The sequence below is a fragment of the Lygodium microphyllum genome, chromosome 21 (genome assembly GCF_053477565.2).
Source record: "Lygodium microphyllum isolate KBCC chromosome 21, Lygodium_microphyllum_v1.1.10, whole genome shotgun sequence".
Taxonomy (NCBI): Eukaryota; Viridiplantae; Streptophyta; class Polypodiopsida; order Schizaeales; family Lygodiaceae; genus Lygodium; species Lygodium microphyllum.
The window spans coordinates 87,460,957-87,485,008 of NC_141155.1; the positions used below are offsets into that span (position 1 = coordinate 87,460,957).

Genomic DNA, 24,052 nt, shown 5'->3' on the forward strand with positions numbered 1-24,052 from the left:
TTATCTTGGTACTTTATGTTGATAATATGTTGATTGTTAGAAGAGCTCATGATGAGCTCGATGATTTGAAGACTCAAGCTTTGAGATAAAGGATACAAAGCATGCCTCATATATTCTTGGTATACGCATTACATGAGATCGTTCTTAGGGGCTCCTTTATTTGTCATAGGAGGCGCACATTCAGAAGGTGTTGGAGCAATTCTATATGCATGATGTTAAGCCTATTGGCTGTCCTTTTTCTTTCCATATGAAGGTCAATCAGGTCAATTGTTCCCAGTTCGATGAGTAGAAGGCCGAGATGGCTAAGATCCTTTATGCATTCGCAATGGACAATTTGATGTATGCCATGATAGCCACTCTCTCTAACATAGCATTTGCAGTCGGAGTTGTGGCATGCTATATGGCTACACTTGGCCGATGACATTGGGACGCAGTGAAGGGTACCATGAGGTACCTTAAAGACATTGCAGATATGTGCATTTGCTGTGGTGGCCAAGATATTACAATGGTGGGTTACATGGACTCCGACTATGCAGGACATACAGATAGGAGGAAGTCTACCTCTGGATATGTCTTCACTTTTGTTGGAGATGCTATTTCTTAGATGTCCAAGGTGCAAAAATATGCGGCCTTATCTACTAATGAGACAAAGTATATGGTGGTCACCAAGGCTTGCAAGGAGTTCCTATGGTTAGGCCCTTTGGTGGCAAACCTTGGTATTACTGTTACTCCTACATTGCATTCTAATTCTATGAGTGCTATTCAGTTGGCCAAGAATTTGGCCTTCCATGTGCAAATAAAGCACATTGAGGTACCCTCACTTCATTAGGGAGGTGATAGAGGACAAGTTTGCTGAGCTTCGACTGACAAGATCTTGCATATCTGCTTGCTAAAAGTCTCTCAGTGAAACGTTTTTCCTTCTTTACGAAGATGATGGGCGTAGGATGAGATGAGGTCTATTCCTCATCTTGTTGCACTTTATGTACATTTGTACTTCATTACTTTTTTTTTCTTGCTCTCTCCTTACTAGAGGCACATTTACCTTTAAGTGGGAGGTACCTATGCCTACGCTGCTCTGTATTTACGACATACCTGTACATTGGGGGGGGGGGGGGGGGGAGGGGTGTGTGCCCATCGTTGTCAGTTTATTCTTTACATCTTGTGTCTCTCTCTCTTGCTCTCTTGCATCATCCTCCGTGGATCGCATCTCTCTTGCTTGTGCTTCCACTCGGACTTCACCCTTCAAGAGATGCCTAGGGCCTCGCTAGCAATGAATTTTCTTGCAATTGATCTAAGCAAACTTTTGCAGGTGTGAGATGATGGAACTCTAGAGCCAAGCTAGAGCAATAGTTGTTGAACATTGAATACCACAACTTCTACATTAACCGAAAACCTAAAAGCAAACTATGGGACTAGGGTAGGACTTCTGAGCTTGCAAGTAACCTTTCATTGACAATGAAATAAATGAATAAGCATCTGCGTATTGTAGGATGGTAAGAGTTAGGAGGGCTGCTAAAAATGATAAAAATCTTATTGAATGTCCAATGTAATAAGAAAACAGCTAGGTGAGATTTGATGGTCATAAGAGTTGGCACTGCATTATCCCTTTCTATTCTTATTTCTCATACATTATCTGAAACAGGAGCTGAAGGAAGTGGATGAGCTGGCCTTCAGATAATGGAGGATAAATCATCAGGACTGCATTCTACACAAAATTTTGCATTCCTATCAGTGTTGGACTTCAATTTCAATATGTTTTACTTGATAGTAAGAGTTGTTGGTTCATTTTTAGATATTTCTCAAGGTTTTGAAAGTCTCTGCAGAGTATTCAAGAATCTCTTAACATGCTACTGTGTGGGTATAAGATAGACAAATGACTCTTAACCCTTATAAATGAAGATGGAATCCCCAGAAAAGGGTGCAGTGAGTTCCATCTCCCTCAGGATGCTGGCTTTTATGGCCATAATTTACTCGAAAAAGCCTGTGTTGAACAGTTTGAATCTTTCAGACTGAAGAACTAAATGCTCATTCGGTTGCTTGTAAAGACAATGACAAAATCATATATAATTTCCAACTTACATGCTATGCAGCAGCATGATTTTAAGAAATGAAGTCATATTCCCATGCTGTCATATCTGGCAGACTGCATTAAAAAGTGTTGTTTCTATATGTTTTTTTGTCAAAACAAGGTGAAAGGAGTCATGGAGGCCTGGCCTTTTTTTTTTTTTTGGAGAGAGAGAGAGAGAGAGAGAGAGAGAGAGAGAGAGAGAGAGGGGGGTAGGTAGATCCTTTAAGACACCTCAAAGGCACATACGACAAAATGAAAAAAATCAAGATAAAAGAAAACCCAATTGCTGAAGCTACAAGAGTTACTAAATACATAATGACCCTCAGCCACCTTAGTGCTCAGGCTTTATGAACTCCTCTATGCACCTTGATAATCTGCCGTGCCCGTTTTTCTCTCTTTCCTAGCCTCTTATCTTCACAACTCCACTCGGCTATACTTTGAGTTGTGTTGGTGTAAATTCATCTCTGATTCACATTCTTATACCCTTTAAACATTTTGATTGCTTTAATTCTTCAACTTTATCTTACTATATCTCCCAAACACCAAAGTTGTTTGCATGACTTTGAATATTCTTGGTACTCTTCATCATCCGGTTAATCTTGTTCATCTTCATGTCACCCATCACAAAGGCCTCATAGGCATGCATGTGATGCCATATTCCTTTTCAATCTAACTTCATTGACTACCAAAAAGATAGTATGTGCCATATCTAGTTTATTTGCCTCCTTGTTTGGATTTCCCTTTGCACCTTTTGGATTTCCTTGACCTCATCTTCAATCTTCTTAATGGTTGTTATATCTGTCTCCAACTTTTTCTCTAGCTTGGCTAAGTGTGTATACTTTTTGGCCAATCAATCCTTCAATACTGTGTTCTTTGCTTCCAAGCTGCAAACTCATTGGCATAGATATTCCTATTGCTTCGACAATGTTGTGAGGACCCTCAAAAAGGTTGAAGCTAGGCCTAAAACTTTGGTCTAACTTTCTCTTCTAGGTATTGCCCTCGCACGGGGGGTTGCCCTTAAAGGAGAAGGTGATGGAAGCTTACATGTAGAGTTTGTTAGTGTCTAAACTAGGGTTTTGGGTAGTGTGTGAGAGATTGATTGGAGTCTTTGACACAAAATGGGTGGTTATGTGACAAGAGGGGATTGTCTGATATGAGAGAGAGAGAGAGAGAGAGAGAGAGAGAGAGAGAGAGAGAGAGAGAGAGGTTTTTTTAGATATCATCAAGGTGTATAGGACAAAGATACAATTCAAAGTTTTCAGCTACAATCCACTTGGGGGAGCCATGAACACAAAAAGAAACCCATGGGCAAGGTGTTATCAATGCCTAAAAGAAAATCAACCACTAATGCTATCAAGTTACTTATCATGACTCAAATGTAACTTAGTGTTTCTACGATGACTTTTCCACCTTTACAAATTGCCCATTTGTCCTCTTTTCTGGTTGCCTTTACATTGGTAATTTTGCTTGGTCCCACTTTGAGTTATATTAGTGTTAGCTCATATATGATCCATAGTCTAATTCGCTTGAAACATTTGATTGCTTTAATACTTCATTTTTTTATGTTTCCAAACTTGAAAGTTGCTTGATTCTTTCCTTGTTTGATGACTCGTTATGGTACCAACCAGTTGAATCTATATTCTTTCAATATTGGCCTTAGTTTTTGTCTCTAGCATGTATGACTTTGAGCATTCTCGACGCTCTTGATCAAGTAGTTTCTCTTGCTCTTCATGCCATCCCTTAGGGAGGTTGCCTATATGTGCATGGAATGTGATCTTCTTTTGTAGTAGAGCTTCATTAATTGCTGAAAAGATGGTGTTTGTCATATCTTGTTGATCTATCTCATTTCTTGTTATAATTTCCTCATGTACTTGTTGATCTACCTCCTTTCTTGTTTTAATTTCTTTTAACACTCCATGTTGGACTTTGATTGTTGCTTCCTAAAATTTATATTCAATATTTTCATTCGTTGCATCTAGTTCTGTTTCCATCTTTCCCTCTAGTTTTGCTAAGCATGCAAACACTTTGGCAAGCGAGTTGCCAAGTTGTGAACTCCTTAATATAAGAACTCCGTTCATGAGCTTGACTTGATTTGACTTGGGTGGTAATTCCAAGATTGCTAAGAGAGTCTTTGGGTTCTTACTGTTAGGATAAGAGCTTAGGTCTAATCTTGACCCCTAAGTGTTGCGGTTGCACCCTACAAGAAGATGGTGGAGAATATTCAAAATCAATTAGCCTCTCAACGTGAACAAGACTATTTATGAAAAGGGGAGAATATGTGGATGGGATGGAAAAGAAAGGAAATAAGAAAGGGATATGCAAGGTAAGGTTCACCTATCAAGAGACATGTGTAGGTAGACTATTAGAGACCTAAAAAGCTAGAGTAGAAGCTTAATGAGCCAGAGACCAAAATGATTATGCAAAGATTTGACAAGTTGGGGAGAGAGAGAGAGAGAGAGAGAGAGAGAGAGAGAGAGAGAGAGAGAGAGAGAGAGAGAGAGAGAGAGAGAGAGAGAGAGAGAGAGAGAGAGAGAGTTGATCGAAAAGTTGAAGAATAAGCTACTAATGAAACTTTGACATGGGGGCCGTTGATAAAAGAATGCTAGTAATGATGAAAAATGCTAGTAGTGATTGTGGATGAAATGTTGGAGAGGGGAGATATATATATATATATATCTACATCTTCAAAAAGCCAAAATGGCCTATGAGACAAAGAAATGAGTACATCTAACCATTTTGTCTAGATTGAAGTACAACAATGAAAATGAAAATGACTATGACTATTGCAAGTATAGGCTATCATCATGTACAAAATGATCTTTGGATGATCCTTTAGCTAACTTGTAAGATGCCACCTTGATTAATATGACTCTCTAGAAACAATGTACTCTCCTTGAGGCAAGAATATCTATTAGGGGTGGTTCAAGATATGGAGTCTACTAAGAAGACATACTCATCTATGGTGGTAAGCGATGATGGCTCAAATCTATTGGAGATAAGGATGTCGGGCACATTGACGTGGTCAGTGTTGTGCTCTACAATGTGGTTGTTTGGTCTACAGTGATCCCTTTAACCTGTGGATAATGTAATGGCATTGTTGTAGTGGTAGTAGTTGCAATGGTAGCATATATAGTGGCAACATCTAGTAAGCTAACCCTAGAGCTAACATTGAAAAAATCTCTAAGAACCCGCTAGCTTGCCAACTTAGCCTTTGTCTTTGTCTTGCTCCTCAGAAGCTTCTCTTTGTATGTATGGAGCTCTAATAAGAATGGTCCTAATCAACTCTAATCCTTGTACTCCATCGCCTTGCATAGAGGCCCAAACCCCTCTTGAACAAGGCAATGAAATGTCCCTCTAATCTTGTAACATATAATACATCTCTCTCTAAGCAAGTTACTAATTGAAATAATGCTCTATGACCATGGATGTTGCTCCAATCTATGCTCTAATAATTTCATGAAGTACTGACGGTTTGCTTCATATCATGTGAGCAATCATCATCACTAGTGGCCTCTCCATACCTTTCTACATCTTTTGTAAAGACTTGGCCCCCATATTGGGGATGCATATAGTAGGGCTAGGGTAACCAATGTATCAAATAGCCATAACTTGGTCTGAAGTTCTTGGAATTGAGCATATGCACCTTTTCTATGAAGTGCCCCAAGTGTTATATAACCTCTATCCAATCTAGTAATTATTGCATCTCATAATGAAAATATAGGTCATGTAAATGTGATCCCTAGATAAACATAGGATCTAGTGTACTTAACAATATCCCCTCCAAGAGTAAACTCATGTCCTGCTTCATTACCCAAGCTTGTGTGGTCTTAAACACCATGACCTTGGTCTTCAAAAGGTTCACTATCAATCCTTTATCCACTCAAAATGCTTGCAATGCATCCATGTTTCCTTGTAAGTGTTAACCCCAAGTTGAGATGGCAAAAAAATAAAAGAAAAAGCAAAAGGAAGATGGAAAAAGAGCAAAGACATGTATGTAGGCGGTCTCTAAAGATGAATCGGGCAAAAAGCACAACTTTAAATGAAAAGGCGTCTCAAAAAACTTGGAAAACTCTTGTAAAAGAGCGCCAGGCTTTCTCAGCCGATTGTAAAATATTAGATGGGCGTAGGCTAGAGGCATAAGGCTAGAAGAGGGAAATGGAAAAAGGACCTTGCCACAATGGCCGGTCATGTAAAAAAGGGATGGATGTCCATGGGATTTTAGGGTTTCTATATATAAAGTTCAAAAAGTGAATAAGAGCTCATTCTTTTGGTGTGTGGCAACAAGAGTCTTCTTCTTCTCTCCTTCTCATCTTCTTGCTTGTGTGTGCTCTTGAGAGAGGGAGTGTGAGAGTGAGGGATCAAGAGGGTGAAGCTCTTCACCATCTCCTCTTCTCTTCTTTTCTTCTCTTCTCTCTTCTTGTGCGCACGGCTATGGAGGATGGAGCTTGGAGGTGGAGGCTTGAGGATGCTTGAGCTTGCATCTAGGATTGTGGAGCTACCGGCGTGCGTGAGAGAGGAGGCAACTCATATCGGCATTAAGGTAAGCTTACTACACTCGTAGGATCGCCGCGCATCGGCTAGGTGAGAGATAACCATTAGAGCTCGCTTGGAACGCTTGAAACAAAAAGCGGTCCATGGGTCTTGGTGGTTGAACGAAAACTTCCACATTTTGGTTCCGTTGCCGGGACCAATGGATTCAAGCTTGAGCACTTACGCGCCTCATATCGAGCATCGAAATAAGGGATTCATCCCCAAAACGGAGCTTGAGATAGGTAGGAAGTTTGGGTGTTTTTGATCTTCAAAACAAGTAAGTATTTTGGGTTATTTTGTTTGTTTGATGATTAGGAAACATGGAGAAATCATTTCAGTGTTTTGCTTTCGATTCTTGTTGTATTTAGAGTAGGTTAGGATTAGGAAATCGCATCGGAGAAGGGTAGGGTTTACTGTTGCAAAATAGGGCAAAACAGGGCAAAAATCGTGCAAAAATGGCAAGAAGCTTGCTTGTGATGCCTAAGATTAGCAAAGTGAGTAATTGGGGTCACCAACACCATACCCGAGAAGGGGTATAAGAGCCAAAAGGCCAAGGGAGAGCTCATTTGTGACATTTCAGTGAGAGAGAGAGAGAGAGAGAGAGAGAGAGAGAGAGAGAGAGAGAGAGAGAGAGAGAGAGAGAGAGAGAGAGGGAGAGAGGGAGAGAGGGAGAGAGAGAGAGAGAGAGAGAGAGAGAGAGAGAGAGAGAGAGTTGTTGCCCGATTTAATCCGATCGCACCAACGACAAGCCCACCACTCTATCCAGGTATATGAATCCCTTCCCTTATTCCCTTAGGTAGGATCTGGAGGTTTGTGCTTGATAAGATTGAGTAAATCACAAGGAATGATCAAAATCAAACTCGCGCTGTCGACGTGCGACGCACTCGGCCCGAGTCCAAACGGTCACTTCTAGGCCGAGTCCTAGAATCGGCCCTCGGCCCACTCGGCCCAAACCCTAATCGGCCCACTCGGCCCAAACCTACTCGGCCCGTCCGAGTCTACCATTCGAACCGTGGACCAATTTGGCCCTCTGCAACGTATCAAACTTGACCCTCGGCCCGTCCGAGCGACCTCGTTCGAATTGACCACTCGGCCCGTTCGAGCCAATCTATCCGAGTGACTTCGTTTGAGTCCGCTCCTCAGCCCGTCCGAGCCCACTCTGTCCAAGTCTCAAATTCGGCCCTCGGCCCATGCACCTCGGCCCATCCGAGTGATCCACTCGGACCCTGCAATTCGAACCAGTTGGGCCGAGTGTAGGTTTTTACCAAATTTTTAGAAATTTAACCTGACCCGGCTAGAACTCAGCAGCGCAAACTGTCGAAAGCCCTTAGGATGCTCAGAACTTGATTCTGGCACATGGAATATGCAAAATCGTAGGGCGCAGCCGCTTAGCAGCTAGAAGTAGGTAGTTGCTAGACCCAGAGACCTAGACGGAAACAGCTGAGTTGTAAAGCCTGATTGGACAAAAAACGAACGAGGCAACATATTAGGGAAACCCTAAACCCTGCCAAGACGGCCAGAAAATTGACCAACAAGCCTATTAGGCCCGAAACAACGCGAGAGTGCATAAGACGCCTAGAAATTGGTTGCTGCACTCACCGTGAATTTTCGCACTTGAAGTACACTTAAGGAAACTGAAAGCCTGATTGAGCACAACTGCACAGAAAAAGACACACACATTAAGTGGCCATAAATTGAGGATTGTATTCAGTAACTGAAGGGACTCACCCAGATAAACCACTCAAGGAACCCACCAGTAGGAGAGGACCCAAGACAGACAAACCATCAATGCACAAAAGTAGGACCAAGCAAGGGGCGTCGACGAAGTGGATTTGACAAGTCTACTGAACCTGATCGATAACTTGGTGGAGCACGATAACTCGACAATGGCAGAAGAAAGTTCAAACCGCAGATCTAACGAGGAATTGGACCTAGGAGTCTTTTCAAATGCTATTCAGTAGCTAGTCAGCAGTTACGACGCTCATACTCGGTATGAGCACCGCGGTAGGACAGCAGACGCCATCATCGCAGATTTAGAAGAGGAGAGAAAGCTGACCCGCAAAGCATGGCTGAATATAATAGGGATCAGCAGGCTAGGAGCCAAAGGTAAAGCATGGAGTTGCGAGAGGTACAGGGGGTGCTGAACCTGGCTAGAAAAAATCGAACGGACCATGAGAGAGCGCAAGAAGAAGACTTAACGCTGAGTGAGCTTCTCATGAAGCGGCTGCTCGATAACACGGCTGCAGAGCAAAGTGCCACGGCTTTAGCGACATCGCTGCTCGCAGGATTAGGAGCAAACCAGGGCTCAAAGAGCCAGTCTAAAATCCCTATTGTTGCCAAACAACTCGATAAGTACCAACCCCATGATGATCCATACAGCTTTGCTGAGCAGTTCGAGCAAGTCTGCGAAGCCAACGGCCTCAATGACCTAACTCAACGCTCTCAAGCGTTCAGGCTTTGCTTGGGCGACAAGGGTAGAACGTGATATATGAGCTTAGATACCGCAGAGCGAGCCAACTTCAATGGCCTCAAGGATATCTTCATTAAGAGATTTGCCGAGCCCGGATACTCCGATAATCTACTAGTGTGCTTGATGAACGTCAAGCAGAAAGAGAAGAATGACATTCGCGATTACGTGACCCATGTGCGGAGTCTCTTCAAGAGAATCCCTATTGGAGAGCGGCCGACTAAAAGAGTAGTATCAACTGTATTCATAAGCGGGATTCAAAACAAGGAACTATATAAGGCTTTGGTAGGCAACTCGAGCTTGCAGCGAGACGCACTAGCTAGGGTCTTTGAGGAAGCCATCCAAGTTGACAATCAGCTGAAGGAGCAGAGCTCCAGAAGCGCGAATCTAGAAGAGACCAACTCGCGAAGCTCAGAGAGAGCGTCAGCCTCGAGTAAGCGATCAGTCTCATCATCCCAGGATAAGGAGAAAACCACCGAGACGAACCAAGACTTGGCTGACGTTAAGATGGAACTAGCCAAGTTGCAAGACATGCTGAGACGACCAACGCGCCCACACGTCCAATGCGTGTATTGTGGCGGAAACCACTTGCCAGCCGAGTGTCAAGACCCTAGGTCAAGACCTTGTGCTAACTGCGGTAGGTTTGGTCATGACGTCGCACATTATAGATTGCCAAGAAGACTTTCATACTCACAACCATATGGCCAGCCTTACCTAGCGAACAGGCCATAGCCATTTTTCGGAAGGGGAGTCCCATTGACCCTCCCTGCATTCCTAGGATGGAAATAAATCCTACAGGCATTCCTAGACCGCCTGGTCCTTATGTAACCCATCCACCGAGTAACGCTCCTGTCCACTATGTGGAAGAACCGAACGAGGAAGAAGCTTACATATGGCCTTACGTCTCACATGACGATGAGGGCAACGTTGTCCTCATGGATTATCACCTCATACCGGTGATGGCGTTAGGAAGAGGACGAGGTAAAGGCCTAGGAGGGCAGACGTATGATCCAATCACCTGTTGGACTTGTGGTCACCCAGGTCATGTCTCATCACGTTGCCCTGAAAGGGAGCAGTAAAATAGAGACAAGGCTGACCAAAGGTGTGCTGAGTGCGGAATCACCCATCTCTTCGTCAATTGCCCAAAGTGAAAGCTGCCTTCTAGCTCAACCAACGTGCTATCTGTCCCATTGGGGTTGTTTGGTGTCGAGAACCACGATGGGCAAGCTGCGCCTATCCCATTGCAGGTCATGACCCGTACCCAAACGAAGCAGGCCGGCATCTCTCTGCCGGGACCTAGCAATCTCAATGCAACCTCGATAGGAACGAAGAGCCGTAGACGGAGGAGGAAGAGGTGGAAGCTAAAATCGCACTAAAAACGGAGAGTGCTACAACTTTGCCTGTTGGAAAGGTCTCTAACGCAGAGGCAGAAAATTCAGCCCCTAAGACGGCCGCAAAGGGAAGTGCTAAGGTAGGGGAATACCCGCATCCGAAGCGACAATTAGAGGCCATAGAAAAGGTGAAGGAATGAGTGAAGGAAGCCCAAGAGTATCTAAAAGACGCTGAGCCCATCATAGAGGACGAGATCGATGATCTCTCCAGCATAAGTACGCCAACCTCACCTCCACAACCAAAGTCGGGAGAAGCAATTGCACCACAAGTAGTGCCGCTAAGGCCAAGCCTCGGCGCCACAGGGCCGTGGTTCAGTCATGGCCACTGGTCAGGACGATCCAGGTTAGGAGAGAGACGAATACCCAACGATCTCCTGACCACGTTGGTGACCACTCCTATAACACTTAGCCTCGGAGATCTGCTTAGGCAGCACCCCACCCTATGGTAAGATCTTAAGCAGTGGGTTGAAGGGTCACAAGAGCAGGTCACGGCAGACCCTCATGACCATGATGCAGAGACGCAAATACCGAGTTTGACGTTGCACTCCATGCCTAAATCCTTGCACGTCAATGCCTTCTGGGAAGGTTCTGAGATGCATGCGGTCTTACCGGTTTTAGCCCTAGGCAATACGAGAAAGGGAATCGTGGACACGGGGGCTGGGGTTAGTGTGCTTAGCCACGCAGTGCTTCAGACTTGGGGAAACCCACCCGTTGAGACTACGAGGTTTAATGTCACACTAGCAAATGGTATGAGAGTCAAGCCATTCGGGGTGCTAAAGAATTGGCTAGTGAAGATCGTAGGTGTCTAGTTCTCCATTGACTTTATAGTCATGAAGGGAGTGGACTACGACATCCTATTAGGCCGACCCTGGATACGCAACGCTAGAGTCATCGAAGATTGGGGTAGCGGCTTGATCTTCCTTGGCAATAGGACGGACGTTGTGAGAGTAGAGATAGACACCTAGAAGACCTCACTAGTCGACTTAGATGCCATCTCTGCTATGCTCAAGGATAATGCTTAGGTCAAGAAGTCCTATGGGCCCTTGACCAAGTATATCCCGTGCCCAAAGAACGAGCGGGATTAGATGCATGTCCTTGCTACAATCGACCTACCGTTCTCGGATCATGAGGCGTATGAGCAAGCCATCAAAACAATCGACAAGGCTAACGACACACCCTCCGTACCAGTCTGCATGATGGCAAGAAGCCTTCGTGGAAAACCGAAGCCAGTCAACTTTCAAGTCCCAACCAACAAAAGGAAACTCGAGGAGATACTAGAATACCTAACGGACAAGCTAGCTGGCAATCCAGCTGCAAATTTCAAACCACTCCAGGATCTCTTAAATGAATCCAAGTGGCAATGGACCAGAGTGCATAACTTAAACCTCATGTATAACTGGGCCTTGGCTCCTGACCAATGACCAGAGACATACCAAGCCTTAGGAGACGACGAGCAATCTGATGAAGAGAATTCTAACGACGAATACAAAGACTGCCAATCCTTCAGTGATGAAAGTAAGGGTGAGGTAGATACCGTGGAATATGACACTGAAGGATAAGAAATAGAGCAAATACGAGCAGACTCCAAGCCGCAGAAAAAGAGTATCTTCAGGATGGAGCGAGGAGTCATGCGCGTGGAATGTGATTGCGCTTGGTTGGAACACATAGGAGCCATAGACCTTGAGCAAGCAGGCCTAGCCCATCCAGGAACAACATCAGTACTTAGGACTAAATCACCATCTGAACTGCGCCCACCAGGGGAGACCACCTCTTCTAGCGAAGATGGAGGGTTCGACTCTGAATCGGAGGTTAGTTCGAATGGTGATCCAAAAATCCCTAGGCCGCCCACAGCCAGACGCACCAAGGGGGACCTACCCGTCCACCTGAGGCGCAGACGATCAAGGCAGGAAAAGGCAAAACAACCCAGGGATACACGAACGATAGAACAACGAAAACCGCATGACCTCCCTGAACGACTTACAAAATTCAAAAAAGGGGATAGGGTGGTAGTTTTGTTAGGTGCCAAACGTCAAGCGCAGACAAGCGAACCAATCGAGGGATTAGCCAAGGTCAAGGAGGTGGACCTAGCCCAAGAAGGGGAAACACCCCGACCAGTCTTCATTGCCGATAACTTGACTAATGGAGAAGAAACGTGTCTTGTCGCTCTCTTGGGAGAGTACATAGACATGTTCGCCTGGTCCTTAGAAGAGCTTAAGGGGGTAGATCCAAGTGTCATGACTCACAACATACCCATGACGCCAGACGCAATGCCGGTCAAGCAGTGACCGTACCCTATGAATCCAAAACATGCTCATGCTATCAAAGAAGAGATTGATAAGCTGATGAGAGCGGGATTCATCTACGAAATTGAGCACACAAACTGGGTATCGCCCATAGTCATCGTGATGAAGAAGTATGGAAAAATCCGAGTGTGCGTCAATTACAAGAAGGTGAACGCTGCTACCAAGAGGGACAACTATCCGTTGCCGTACACGAAGCACATGCTTGAGAGAGTGGTAGGCAAGGAAGCCTACAATTTTCTGGACGGCTTCTCAGGGTACAACCAGGTGCAAGTGCATCCTGCGGACAGGCATAAGATTGCCTTCAGCGGGGCGTCTTTGCTTACATAGTCATGCCCTTCGGGTTGACTAATGCCCCTGCCACTTTCCAACGCCTCATGTGCACCATCTTTAAGGGCATGCTTCGCAAGGAGTTAGAAGTCTTTGTCGATGACCTCTGTGTCCACTCGACCTGGATCGAACACCTAGACAAACTCCAAGCAGTTTTCGAGCGGTGTCGCTTATATCGTCTCTCCTTGAACCCCTTAAAGTGCCAGTTTTGGGTGAAGCATGGATGCATCCTAGGGCATATGGTGTCAAAGAACGGCATTGCCACTGACTTCTCAAAGGTCAGGGTTATTGTTGACCTTCCACCCCCAAACAACTACAAGGGAGTTCAATGCTTCTTAGGCCATACTAGATACTATCGACGATTTGTACTGAATTATGCGTTGATCACCAGACCCCTGTACAAGCTGCTTATTGTCTTCGAATGGACCGAAGCATGCCAACGGGCATACGAAGAGTTGAAGAAGACTCTAACCACAACACCAATCCTACGAGCCCCAGATTGAACCATTACTTTCCACGTGCATATCGATGCCTCTAAGTTTGTCGTGGGGGCAGTATTGTGCCATCCTGGCGAACACAATTTAGACTATCCAATGAGCTTTGCTAGCAGACAATTCACTGAGACGGAAATGAACTACTCGACGACGGAAAGAGAGGGATTAGCCATGGTATTCGCAGTGAAGAAATTTCGGCATTATCTTTTGGCCATGCCCTTTACCTTCTTTGTGGACCATCAAGCCTTGCTCTATCTAGTAAACAAACCTTGCGCTACAGGACGCATAGCTCGATGGCTCCTTTTGCTTTTAGAGTTTGACTTCTCAGTGGTGGTGCGGAAGGGAAAACATCATTACATGACTGATCACATATCATGCATTCCCATCCGAGAAGCCGCTGGACAAGGTGTTGTTAATGACTTACCCAACACCCATCTGTTTAACCTTCCCAGCGAAAGAGATCTATTTAAGGCTGATCTAACGCCATATTGGGCAGATGACATAGTCCAAGTGCTTGAGCATGGACTGCCTGACCCACCGATAGAAAAAGCCTGACTTAGGCGATTAATCCTTAAAATCCAGCCCTATCAGCTGATTGCAGGCCAACTCTATAGGTTGGGGCAAGATGGATTGCTGCGTAGATGCGTATGCGAATATGAGATGCACGATGTGCTCTCAGAAGCGCACGACGACATTGGCGGAGGGCACTTTAGCGGAGACATGACAGCACGAAAAGTGTTGCAGTCTCAACTGTGGTGGCCCACGCCTTTTCGCGACGCAGCACGATTTGTCAAGCACTGTGACGAGTGTCAGCGGACGAAGGTTCCAATTCGCAAGGATCAAATGGAATTAACCCCAGTTATTGCTCGACAACCCTTCGAAAAATGGAAAATTGATTTCATTGGACCCATTAGTCCTGCGGCACAGTATTCGCAGGCCAAATACATCATTGTGACCACGGATTACCTCACGAAATGGGCAAAAGCGAGAGCAACACGAAAAAACAACGCTAGAATGACTGCTAAGTTCTTATGGGAGCAAGTGATTTCACGATTCAGCTGCCCCATCGAACTGGTCAGTGATCAAGGCACGCACTTCATCAATGAAGTGATTGCGCATCTCCTGTCCACCTTCCTCATCATCCATCGCAAATCCTCGCCATACTACCCTCAGACAAACGGCTAGGCCGAATCCACGAATAAGATTCTTTTCAATGTCTTAACCAAAGTTGTCTCTGCTTCATGCAACGACTGGGACAACAAACTGATGGTAGCTTTGTGGGCTTACCGCACAGCTTATAAAACGGATGTCAGTCAAACCCCCTTTAGGCTGACATATGGAACAGAAGCGATTCTACCATTAGAATTCTTCATTCCTAGCCTGAGAATAGCGCTTCAAGAACGATGGGAAGGGAAGGAGGCATGGACACAACGTCTAGTTGAACTCGAATGCCTCTCGGAGACTCGTCTTCTAGCCACCCATACGATGATTTGTGAGAAAGCCTGATGCAAGAGCTAGTTTGACCAGCACGTCAAGTAGCACGAGTTCGAAGAGGGTGACTTAGTGCTCCTCTACTCAGTTAAGAGGCATAAGCAAAAAATGAAATTTAGAGGTCTTGGACCCTTCAAAGTTCGTGCAATCAACCAAACAGGCAATGTCGAACTTGAGACCCTAGACGGTGAGGGAATAGGCTTCTTCAATGGCAGTCGTGTCAAGAAGTACTACCCTCCTATGCATCCTTTGCATGAGCCACCGATGTTAGAACCGCCTGTCAAAGTACGAGTAGTCACAATCACTAAAATCGACGATGAGGATGAGGAAGCCGTAGAACCTGCATACCTCCATATTACGGTCACGGCAAAACAAACATGCGCTTTCAAGGCCTTGATCGATGAGGGAGCAGACTTCAATGTCTTAACCCACGATCATTGGACTCAACTTGGCAGACCACAACTTCAGCCCACTAATGCGGAATTAAGCCCATATGGGGCCCATTCCTATGCACTACTCGGCAAGTGCAAAGCAGCCGTTTCTATCGAGTTTGAGGCTGTTCCAATGATTTTTTATGTGTTGTCAAATGCTAAAAACGCAGGCACAGAGTCACTGCTGGGGCGAACTTTCAAAAAATAGATCCACTGCAATGTTGATTACGAGTCAGAGCGCATCCACCTCGCAATAGACAACATTCGCATTGTTACAGCTTTCAGCAAGGGCTGCGTGACCTCATCCCGGGCCACAAAGCCACCGATAGAAACATATGTAGTCAAGTCTAAGAAGGGGGTTAGTGTGCGGCCGCCACTCCCCGAATTTCATAGACCGCAACCCATAGTAGCCAAAGCTAAGGCCCCACAGCCTCGCCTTCAATGGATGCCTAAACAGCCGCAACAGCCGCCTCGGAGTCGACGCTCCTATCCTCATAAGACCAGAAACTCTAAACCTAGGAGGCCCAAATGCAATTACAGGAATAGACGCGTAATCAGTCAAAGATGGGTCCCCAAAGCCCTCTTGCATGCACAAGGCTACTATGAGGGCAATGCTTGGCTATGGATACCTAAGGTCCACACGGCCAAAGGCACCACTCGTATGCCAGCCTCAAGCTTGATCATCCCAAAAACCATAAAACCTCAAAACCACAAGCCGCAGAGCTTCCCTGACCCGCAACCATCAAATTCATCCACGCATGAACCCAAGAGAGTCGCCCAAGCCTATCGACCCAAGCGACAGCCACCGTCACAAGAGTCATCACCCACCAGAGTCGATCCGACTTCCCAAATCCATCCTGAAAGCAACAGGCCGTCACTCGAGGCTGCTGCTAACCCAGCCATAGTCCCAGTGACCCAATCGCAAGCTCAAGAATACTCACCACCGCAACTTTTCGTTGCCAAAGGCTTAAGTCCTACCAAACCCAAACCACCCGCAGGCCTTAGGCCCTCTTACGAGAGGAAATCCTTTCTCACACTAGCAACTGATTTAGCTGAAGAAACAGGGGATGACGTGGTGGATTGCATTAAGCGATTAGACGCCACTTTTGTGTCACTAGCTCTGAGCTACGATCGCTTGGACTTAGGCGTATTGGACGAATCCTTCGCAACCGAAGTTCAAACGATGCCTTGTTCTTGAGAAATGTTTGAATTCGCGTTCGCAAAAGCTGCTATCTCCACTGCTGAATTGCTCAGCACTGAGATAAGAGCAAGCAATCAAACAACGCCTCATCACGTCATATGATCATCGAACCACTTCTCCCATCACTGACCAAGAAGTTGCAGGGCTGTCAAGACTTGCTGAGATAGAATCCCAGTTCTTAAGGCATTGGTACACTCTTAGGTTGCAATGGGAAGTTGAAGGATGCCGAATAATGACCAACGTTGAGCAGCGCCACACTATCAAAATAGTAGAGTACGACCCCACATATGTCGCGCCAACCTCATATCGAGTGTTAACCACTCTTCAGGGCCGCCCTATAGAAGAACACATCAAAGGACATCCCTACCTCGACCGCTTGTTGACCGAGGAAGAGTTGCACATTGCTAGCCGAGTCAACTCTGGTAACCTCCTAACAGATGTTCTCACATATATCACCCAAGTGGGGATTAAACCCTTTGACCTGGACCGCGAAGCTCATTTGTAATAAAATCCCAATTTCTATACTTGGCTCCTTCACAAGTAACCCCTACACCCCCATGCCGAAAGCCCTTAACCTTCTGACCCTAAATCCTAGGAAGGATTCCTCTCAAGCTGGAAGGGGAGGGGGTAAGGTGAATCAAATCAGAATCAGTAAATCAAATCAAAGTCAGTGAAACACATAGACATATATTATGAAAAACGGATGGGATAGGAAAAGGGCATGGAAAATTTGAAGTAAAGGGTAAAAAGTCAAAGTCTGAAAATGAGAATCTACATTGGATCTTAATGAATTCATTCAAAAGCATAGAGTTTTTCTTTTTCAGCAAATTATTATGCCGCAAGCATTAAGGAAAATTACGGTTTATGACAGAAACAAAAGATATTGCAGCAAAACCGCGTCCACCGACTCCCGTTCAGAGACGAGGAAAGAGAGCAATATCGCATCTACCTAGAAAACCGCGCCTTCGGCCAACTTAAGTTTCAACCCATCCGTAACATAGAAGTTGTGGTGGCTAGGGAGGAAGCAGCTAGAAGGGTGGTCGAGCAATGTAACCTCAGCAAGTACCTTGAAAAATTCTCACAGGAGCCGGACCACCTGAAGTGTGTAGAGTTCCTCAGATCATACGACCTAGACCAAGAATGTGGCACAGTGACAGTGGCTAGAGGAGAAAGTACCAAGCAGGTGCAAGTCCATCTAGACCTAGTAAGAGCGGAATTTTGGTGCCGAGAAGTGCTTAAAAATACCTAAAAATTATGAATATCAAGGAAAAAATATTCAACGTTAAAGGCGGCGGCTCGATCTAGGACGATTTTAAGCGTCAAAGTGCTTTAAAGGCGCCCGAGCGACACTTGTTGATTTTTCATAATTTTTCAGACAGTCGTGCGGGTTGACAAGAGTTACTGGCCAATGTGGGATGCCAAGCCGAACGCCCAGGATTTTTCAGAGCTCAATTCGGAGTTCGGACGGAAAAATGGCCAAGAAACTGGTCAAGATGCGAAGAGGTGGACAAAATTTGGCCAAAGTGGGTAAGTGATCCTTGGGAGCCCAACTTTTAATGTAGCATGAAACTTTCATGCAAACAAAAGAGAGAAAATCATGGAGAAGGGCGTGAGGAACAGGCGTCGAAATTTGCGCCCAAATGTTGATCATGCTTCTCCCTGCCTGCAAACAACCACTATAATTGACAATGGCCCTTGCCTCTCCTCTACCTGCTAATCGTATCGTCGGTTTTCGCTCCTCCAATGGCGGTCTCTATGAAGAATTCTGATTTCAGTCTTTCTCTCTCCTCTCTCTCTCATCTAAGAGCATATTCATGTGGTGAAGAATAAGAAGAAGAATGGATGACGAATGCTTGTCCAATGAAGACCGGATTGCTCCGTGGTGCAAGAGGAAGGAAGATTGCTGATTGTGGACAGTCATGAGCATTAATGGTGGCTGGAAATCAGTCCCAAGATATGGCAAATAAAAACCCGCAATCTGCAAAGAACGGTAATCTCATTTTTACAAAGGAAATTGATGGTTTATGCAATTTGCTTCATGAATATTTGTTTCCATGGGATGATTATGCATTATAATATTGTTTGTGATGTTTTTCAACTGTTTGAAATCAAAAAATCAGAAAATCATAAGTGTTGTGGATGAAATTAATAGTGTAAAACCCGTAAAACACGTGAAATATGAAAAAAATTGGTATTTTTGAGATATAAATGAAAAATATAATAAGACACACCAACTAAATTTGTATTTTTGCTGCAAATGAACCTAAGGGCCACAGTCCACAACTCACTTTGTATTTTCAATCATTTAATATTTAAAAAAATACAAGAAAAATAGTAAAAATTGATAAAAAATAGAAGAAAAATGGATTTTGAGTGTCGAAAATTAAGAAAAAATAAGATTCATGTTTATGGATGTATGGGGGGTTTGAAGTATGAGGTTTAGCCTCAGTTCAGTCCTACCTTTATGTTTTAGTGAGTTTTTATGGCTTTTTATGCAATGAAAATGTGGAAAATGAACCCTAAACCTATACACCATGCACAATCTAAACGGGTGAGAGGATAGAGTGTATAAAAGGTGTTTAAATACTGAATGAAATGATGAAAAGCTTGCTGGGTTTTTTTTCATACCATTTAGGTTGGTCGATAATTAAAAATTAAGAACCTAGTAGTACGAGGGTTTCTCGGTGCTAGATTCATGTAATGCCGCATATGAGCAATAGACGAAAATCATTGAAAGAAATGTTTTCCACATGTGCACCAACGCTGATTTTCTTAATTGTTTGAGCACATGGACATTCACAATTTGCATGAAGCATAAAATGATAAAAGGTATCAGACAATACGTCATGGATGTATGGCAATTGCTTTCTAGTGGAACATGACCAACATTGAGTAAGGTTGTCCCAAGCTATAGGCTAGGCATTGGGTCTAAGGGAAAATAAAGTGAGGAATGGCACAATCCTAGATACGATCAATTGGTACATTGAGTGAAAATGTGTGCGATATTGTGTTATATATGTTTAGCGACGCATCGAGGGGCCAATCCCCAAGGTGTAGGAGAGTCGTAGTGAGGTAGCGGTAGTCAGCCGTGGGAGGACCTCCTATGTTTGTGTTTCATGCTATTTGGCAATGTGCTCGGACTCCCTTTGAGGATTGTTAATTGGGTTAGAGTTGGACTACGAGACGTGATACAAACGCAAGACGTTGTGTCATCCACGCTCCTGGTCACGAGGCCGTGGGGTTGTTGAGCGCATGATAGAGGTCCGGCTAGTGTATGAGCCAGTGCCGGTCCGTTTCAAGTCCCATCAGTGGTGCGTTTGCCGGGAGCCGCTTAGAAGTTGCGGTTCTCGAATCCTGGTTGTCTAGGGACCAGTTAGTAGTTTATGCCAAAGGATACTGAGATTGACCCGTTATTCATAGATAAGCATCGTCTAGCCGAAATCCAAAAGCAAGAGAGAGACGAAAGAGCTAGGCGACGTGCTGAAATTTTTAAGAGGTATTCCCCTAAGCGTAGTGGTATTGAACCCTTATGAGGGAGTGGAGCTAGTGGTCTTGGTGCCACAAGCAGTAAGTTAGGAGAAGGTGGAAGCTCTAGTGCTCCCATTTCTTCCATAAGGCAGTCTATATCAAGTGCAGGAGGTGTAATCTCACCGTCCCCTATTTCTAATACAAATCCAATTTCCGTCATGGCGCAGCCCATTGTGATTCCTGCAGGAACGACAGATTTGTCGGCTCTAGGTTACCCGCTACCCATTTTTAATGGGTTAGTTGAGGAAGATGCGGAACTCCACATCAGGGAGTTTCAAAAGTTGATGTTTAACTGTCGCATCCAAGAAGAAGGACATTTAATGATATTCTTCAATATGACTCTCAAAGGAAGAGCTGCCATATGGTATCATGGTTTAGAAGTCGGAACCATATTGAATATTGATTCATTTTATGGAGCTTTTCAAAGGGAGTTTGCCCCTGAAAGGGGTGGGCAATATTGGTTGCGTGTACTCAACGTGACCCGTCAAGAACCACACGAGGATATTCATGCTTATGCGAAGAAACTGAAAGAGGTTTTCCGTAAGTTGGACACCTCTATTTCTATCCCCGCAGCGGCCCAATTGCAATGTTTTCTGCATGGTTTCGACTTTAACATCCAGTTGCAATTGAGTAGTGTGCCTTTGGGGAATATAGATACTGCCATTACACGAGCACAAGAAGTGGAATCCTGACTACAAGCAGCCTATGCCTCTCGAGGCAATTCGAATATGGATCTAACATTGGGAAATAATATGGCGACGACCAATGGCAGTAGTAGCCTAGGGATGGCGATGGCTAATCCTAATGGAAGAGGGAACATGATGCAGAATGTGCCTTTATTACCAGCTCCCCCTAGCATGTCGATACCTACAGGCAGTCAAATGGCTCCAAATGGTGGAGGCTAGGTAGTTAATCCTAATACCATGCCTGTGGTTCAACAACTAGTGCCTAATCGAATTGTTAGGCCGATGGAACGACAGGGTAATGATCAAGGCTACGAGTCGAGTACTTCCAATGTTCTTGGCGAGGTTAAGGACATGATGAAGCATTATACCGACATGATTACGGAGCAGTATCGACAAATAGCCGTTGATGTCAACTTTCTTTAAAAACAACAAAATTTGATAGGAAGTAGATACCCAGATGAGGGTACACCTTCGAGGTTTAGCTGCAAATGGTGTGGTGGGCAACATTATCCACGAAATTGCCCAAATGTCAAGCGTGACATTTGTGGGAAATTCGGCCATTTAGCAGCCACTTGCTAGAGTAAGATTAGTTCCCTCCAACGAGGTAGTCGGAAACCAAGGCCTATTAATCATCGTGTGCAAGGAAATGATTCCCAGCGAGAAGACGGGTCTAAACAAATACTCCAACGACCAAAGACTACAGTGGAGGAGCTGCCTAGTGGTAGTCGGGTTAGTTTGATTGAGGCTGTGCACGTTAATGACTTTGAAACCTCTAATATGCGAGCTGTCCTTAGAAGAGGTCAAAAGGGTAGAGAGGCCGACAAGGATAAGCCTGTCGACGGAAACCCTAAATAGGGCGGCAAAGGAACGCAAGTTCTGGATCCTACCATGGAAGGGGGACCTCTGAAGCCCGTGGAGAGTAAAGCCGATGTTAAGAAGGATAAGGAACCACCAAGGAAGAAGGTGAAAGTTAAAAAAGAGGCAATAAAGCCGGTTCAGCGACCTAAAGAGCGGATGGTTTGGTGTGAAAAGCGAACTCTATCGAACTATCATGAATTCGATTTGGCGAGCTCTCTTTGCGAAGTCAAGCCGAATGTGAACCTTTTACAGCTTAATAAGCTTTCCCCAGGAGTATGCAAGGAATTTAGAAAGATCCTGCGTACCGGGTATATCATAGAACCTTTGGGTATTGCGCGAGTTGGTGATGACTGGTTCGAGCATGCTGAGAAGCATTGCCCAAGAGTTGCAGCCTATGCCAATGGGATATTAGTAGATTATGCCATTGTCGATACAGGATCATCTGTTAACATTATGAGTTCTGAACTGATGGAAAGGTTGGGTCTTGCGATCCAGAAAGATACTTCCACAATTCTCAGAATGGCGGATGATAGTTTGAGACAGCCGAAAGGCTGCATTACTAAGATCCATGTCACTATTGCAAATGTAGAATGCTTGTTGGACTTTAGGGTAATTCGTTTTGCAGGGCGTCCAAGTTACCGAGTATTACTTGGACGACCTTGGATCTTGCAAGCGGACTGTCAAGTGGATATACCCGCCAGTCGGCTGATATTCGGCAGAGATGCTCATCGCGTGGTGATTGATGCCTATCTTGAGTCCCCGCAAAGTGAGAGATCTCCTCTATCTTCCACAGAATTGGAGACATTAGAGGATTTATCCGCCAGTGAGACGCCATCGGAGTGATGAGTCCAAAGAGGGATCCACCACGGAAGACATCTATCAGATCACTTTGAACGAGCCGATAGAGGCCCAAGATTGTATAAGAGATGCAGATTTTATCGAGCTAGACCTTGGCACACCAAATGATTCGTGGCCAATTAAATTAGGTTCCATGCTCAGTTCAGCAGAAAGGGAGGACTATGTGTCTCTAATTCAAGAATTTCGTGATATCTTTGCCTAGAGTTATGATGAGCTGAGAGGCATTCCTCCCAGCCTGGCTGTTCATACAATTCTGTTGAAGGAAGGAAGCCGCCCTATGTGTCAGAAAGTAAGGTGTATGCCTTTTGAATTGAGGGACGGGCTGTTTGAAGAGTTATAGAAGCTAAGGAGAGCGGGTTTGATTTTTCTTGTGCAACACACGGAATGGTGTTCACCAGTTGTTATCAGAAAGAAGAAAAATAATCAAATCTGATTATGTGTAGATTTTAGAGAGCTAAATAAGCAAACGGTTAAGGATTACTACCTATTGCTATTTATTGATCAGATTTTGGATCAATTAGCGGGTAGGGAGATATATTCGTTTATGGATTGCTTTGTAGGATATAACCAAATGGCAATTGCAGAAGAGGACAAGTTGAAAACAACTTTTATTACTGTCTTTGGTACTTTTACGTACCATGTGATGGCCTTTGGTTTATGCAATGCGCCTGGTTCGTGGCAACGAACAACAGATAAGACATTCGGTGACATATCCCCCGAAGAATTGAAGGTATTTATTGATGACTTAGGGGCTGCCACTGTGAGAGAAAGGTAGTTGATCATTTTAAGAAAATGCTTTGAGCGCTGCAGACAATTTTGTATCGCTCTAAACCCACGGAAGTGTGTTTTTGGTATACCTTATGGGCTCCTGCTGGGTCATGTGGTCAGTTCGGTAGGTATTGCGACAAATCTCGAGAAGGTCAAAGTCATAGTTGCCATGGGTCCACCACGCACTCCGAAAGAAGTTCATAGCTTCCTATCTTCGGTTGGTTATTACCATAGATTCATAAACGCCTTGGCAAAAAGAATGTTGCCGCTTACAAATCTATTGTCCTTTAGCTGTTTGTTTGTATGGGGTGATCCCTGTAAGGTGGCATTCGAGGATGTGAAGCAGGATCTAGTCAAAGATCCCGTTTTAAAATAACATAAAAGAGGTGAGGTGTTCTATATATTTTCAGCAGCATAGTATCAGCTGCTATTTAGCCCAAATTTGGGAAGAAAAGTGGTATCATCCGATAGTCTTTGCTAGTCGAAAATTGGGCATTTCAGAGATCAATTATACCTACATGGAGAAGTTGTGTCTTGCGATGGTCTTTGGGACCAAGAAATTCAAGCAGTATATTCTCTATGAGAATTTTGTGCTTTATACGAAGGCGGAGGGCTGAAACTTACGACAAGTAGTTGAAAATTTGGCATTGC

The 24,052-nt window shown here is 44.6% G+C and overlaps 1 protein-coding gene across 3 annotated transcripts in view; it reads left to right on the forward strand.

Annotated features, from left to right (window-relative positions):
- Positions 1-2,132, forward strand: part of TRP1 (tryptophan biosynthesis 1) — a 115,466-nt gene extending 113,334 nt beyond the window's left edge. For all 3 annotated transcript variants that reach the window (XM_087661723.1, XM_087661724.1, XM_087661725.1), the window contains one exon: positions 1,643-2,132. In XM_087661723.1, the coding sequence (XP_087517849.1) occupies positions 1,643-1,678 (36 nt within the window). In that variant the 3' untranslated portion in view covers positions 1,679-2,132. The remainder of the gene's footprint in view (positions 1-1,642) is intronic.
- The last annotated feature ends 21,920 nt before the right edge of the window (positions 2,133-24,052 follow it).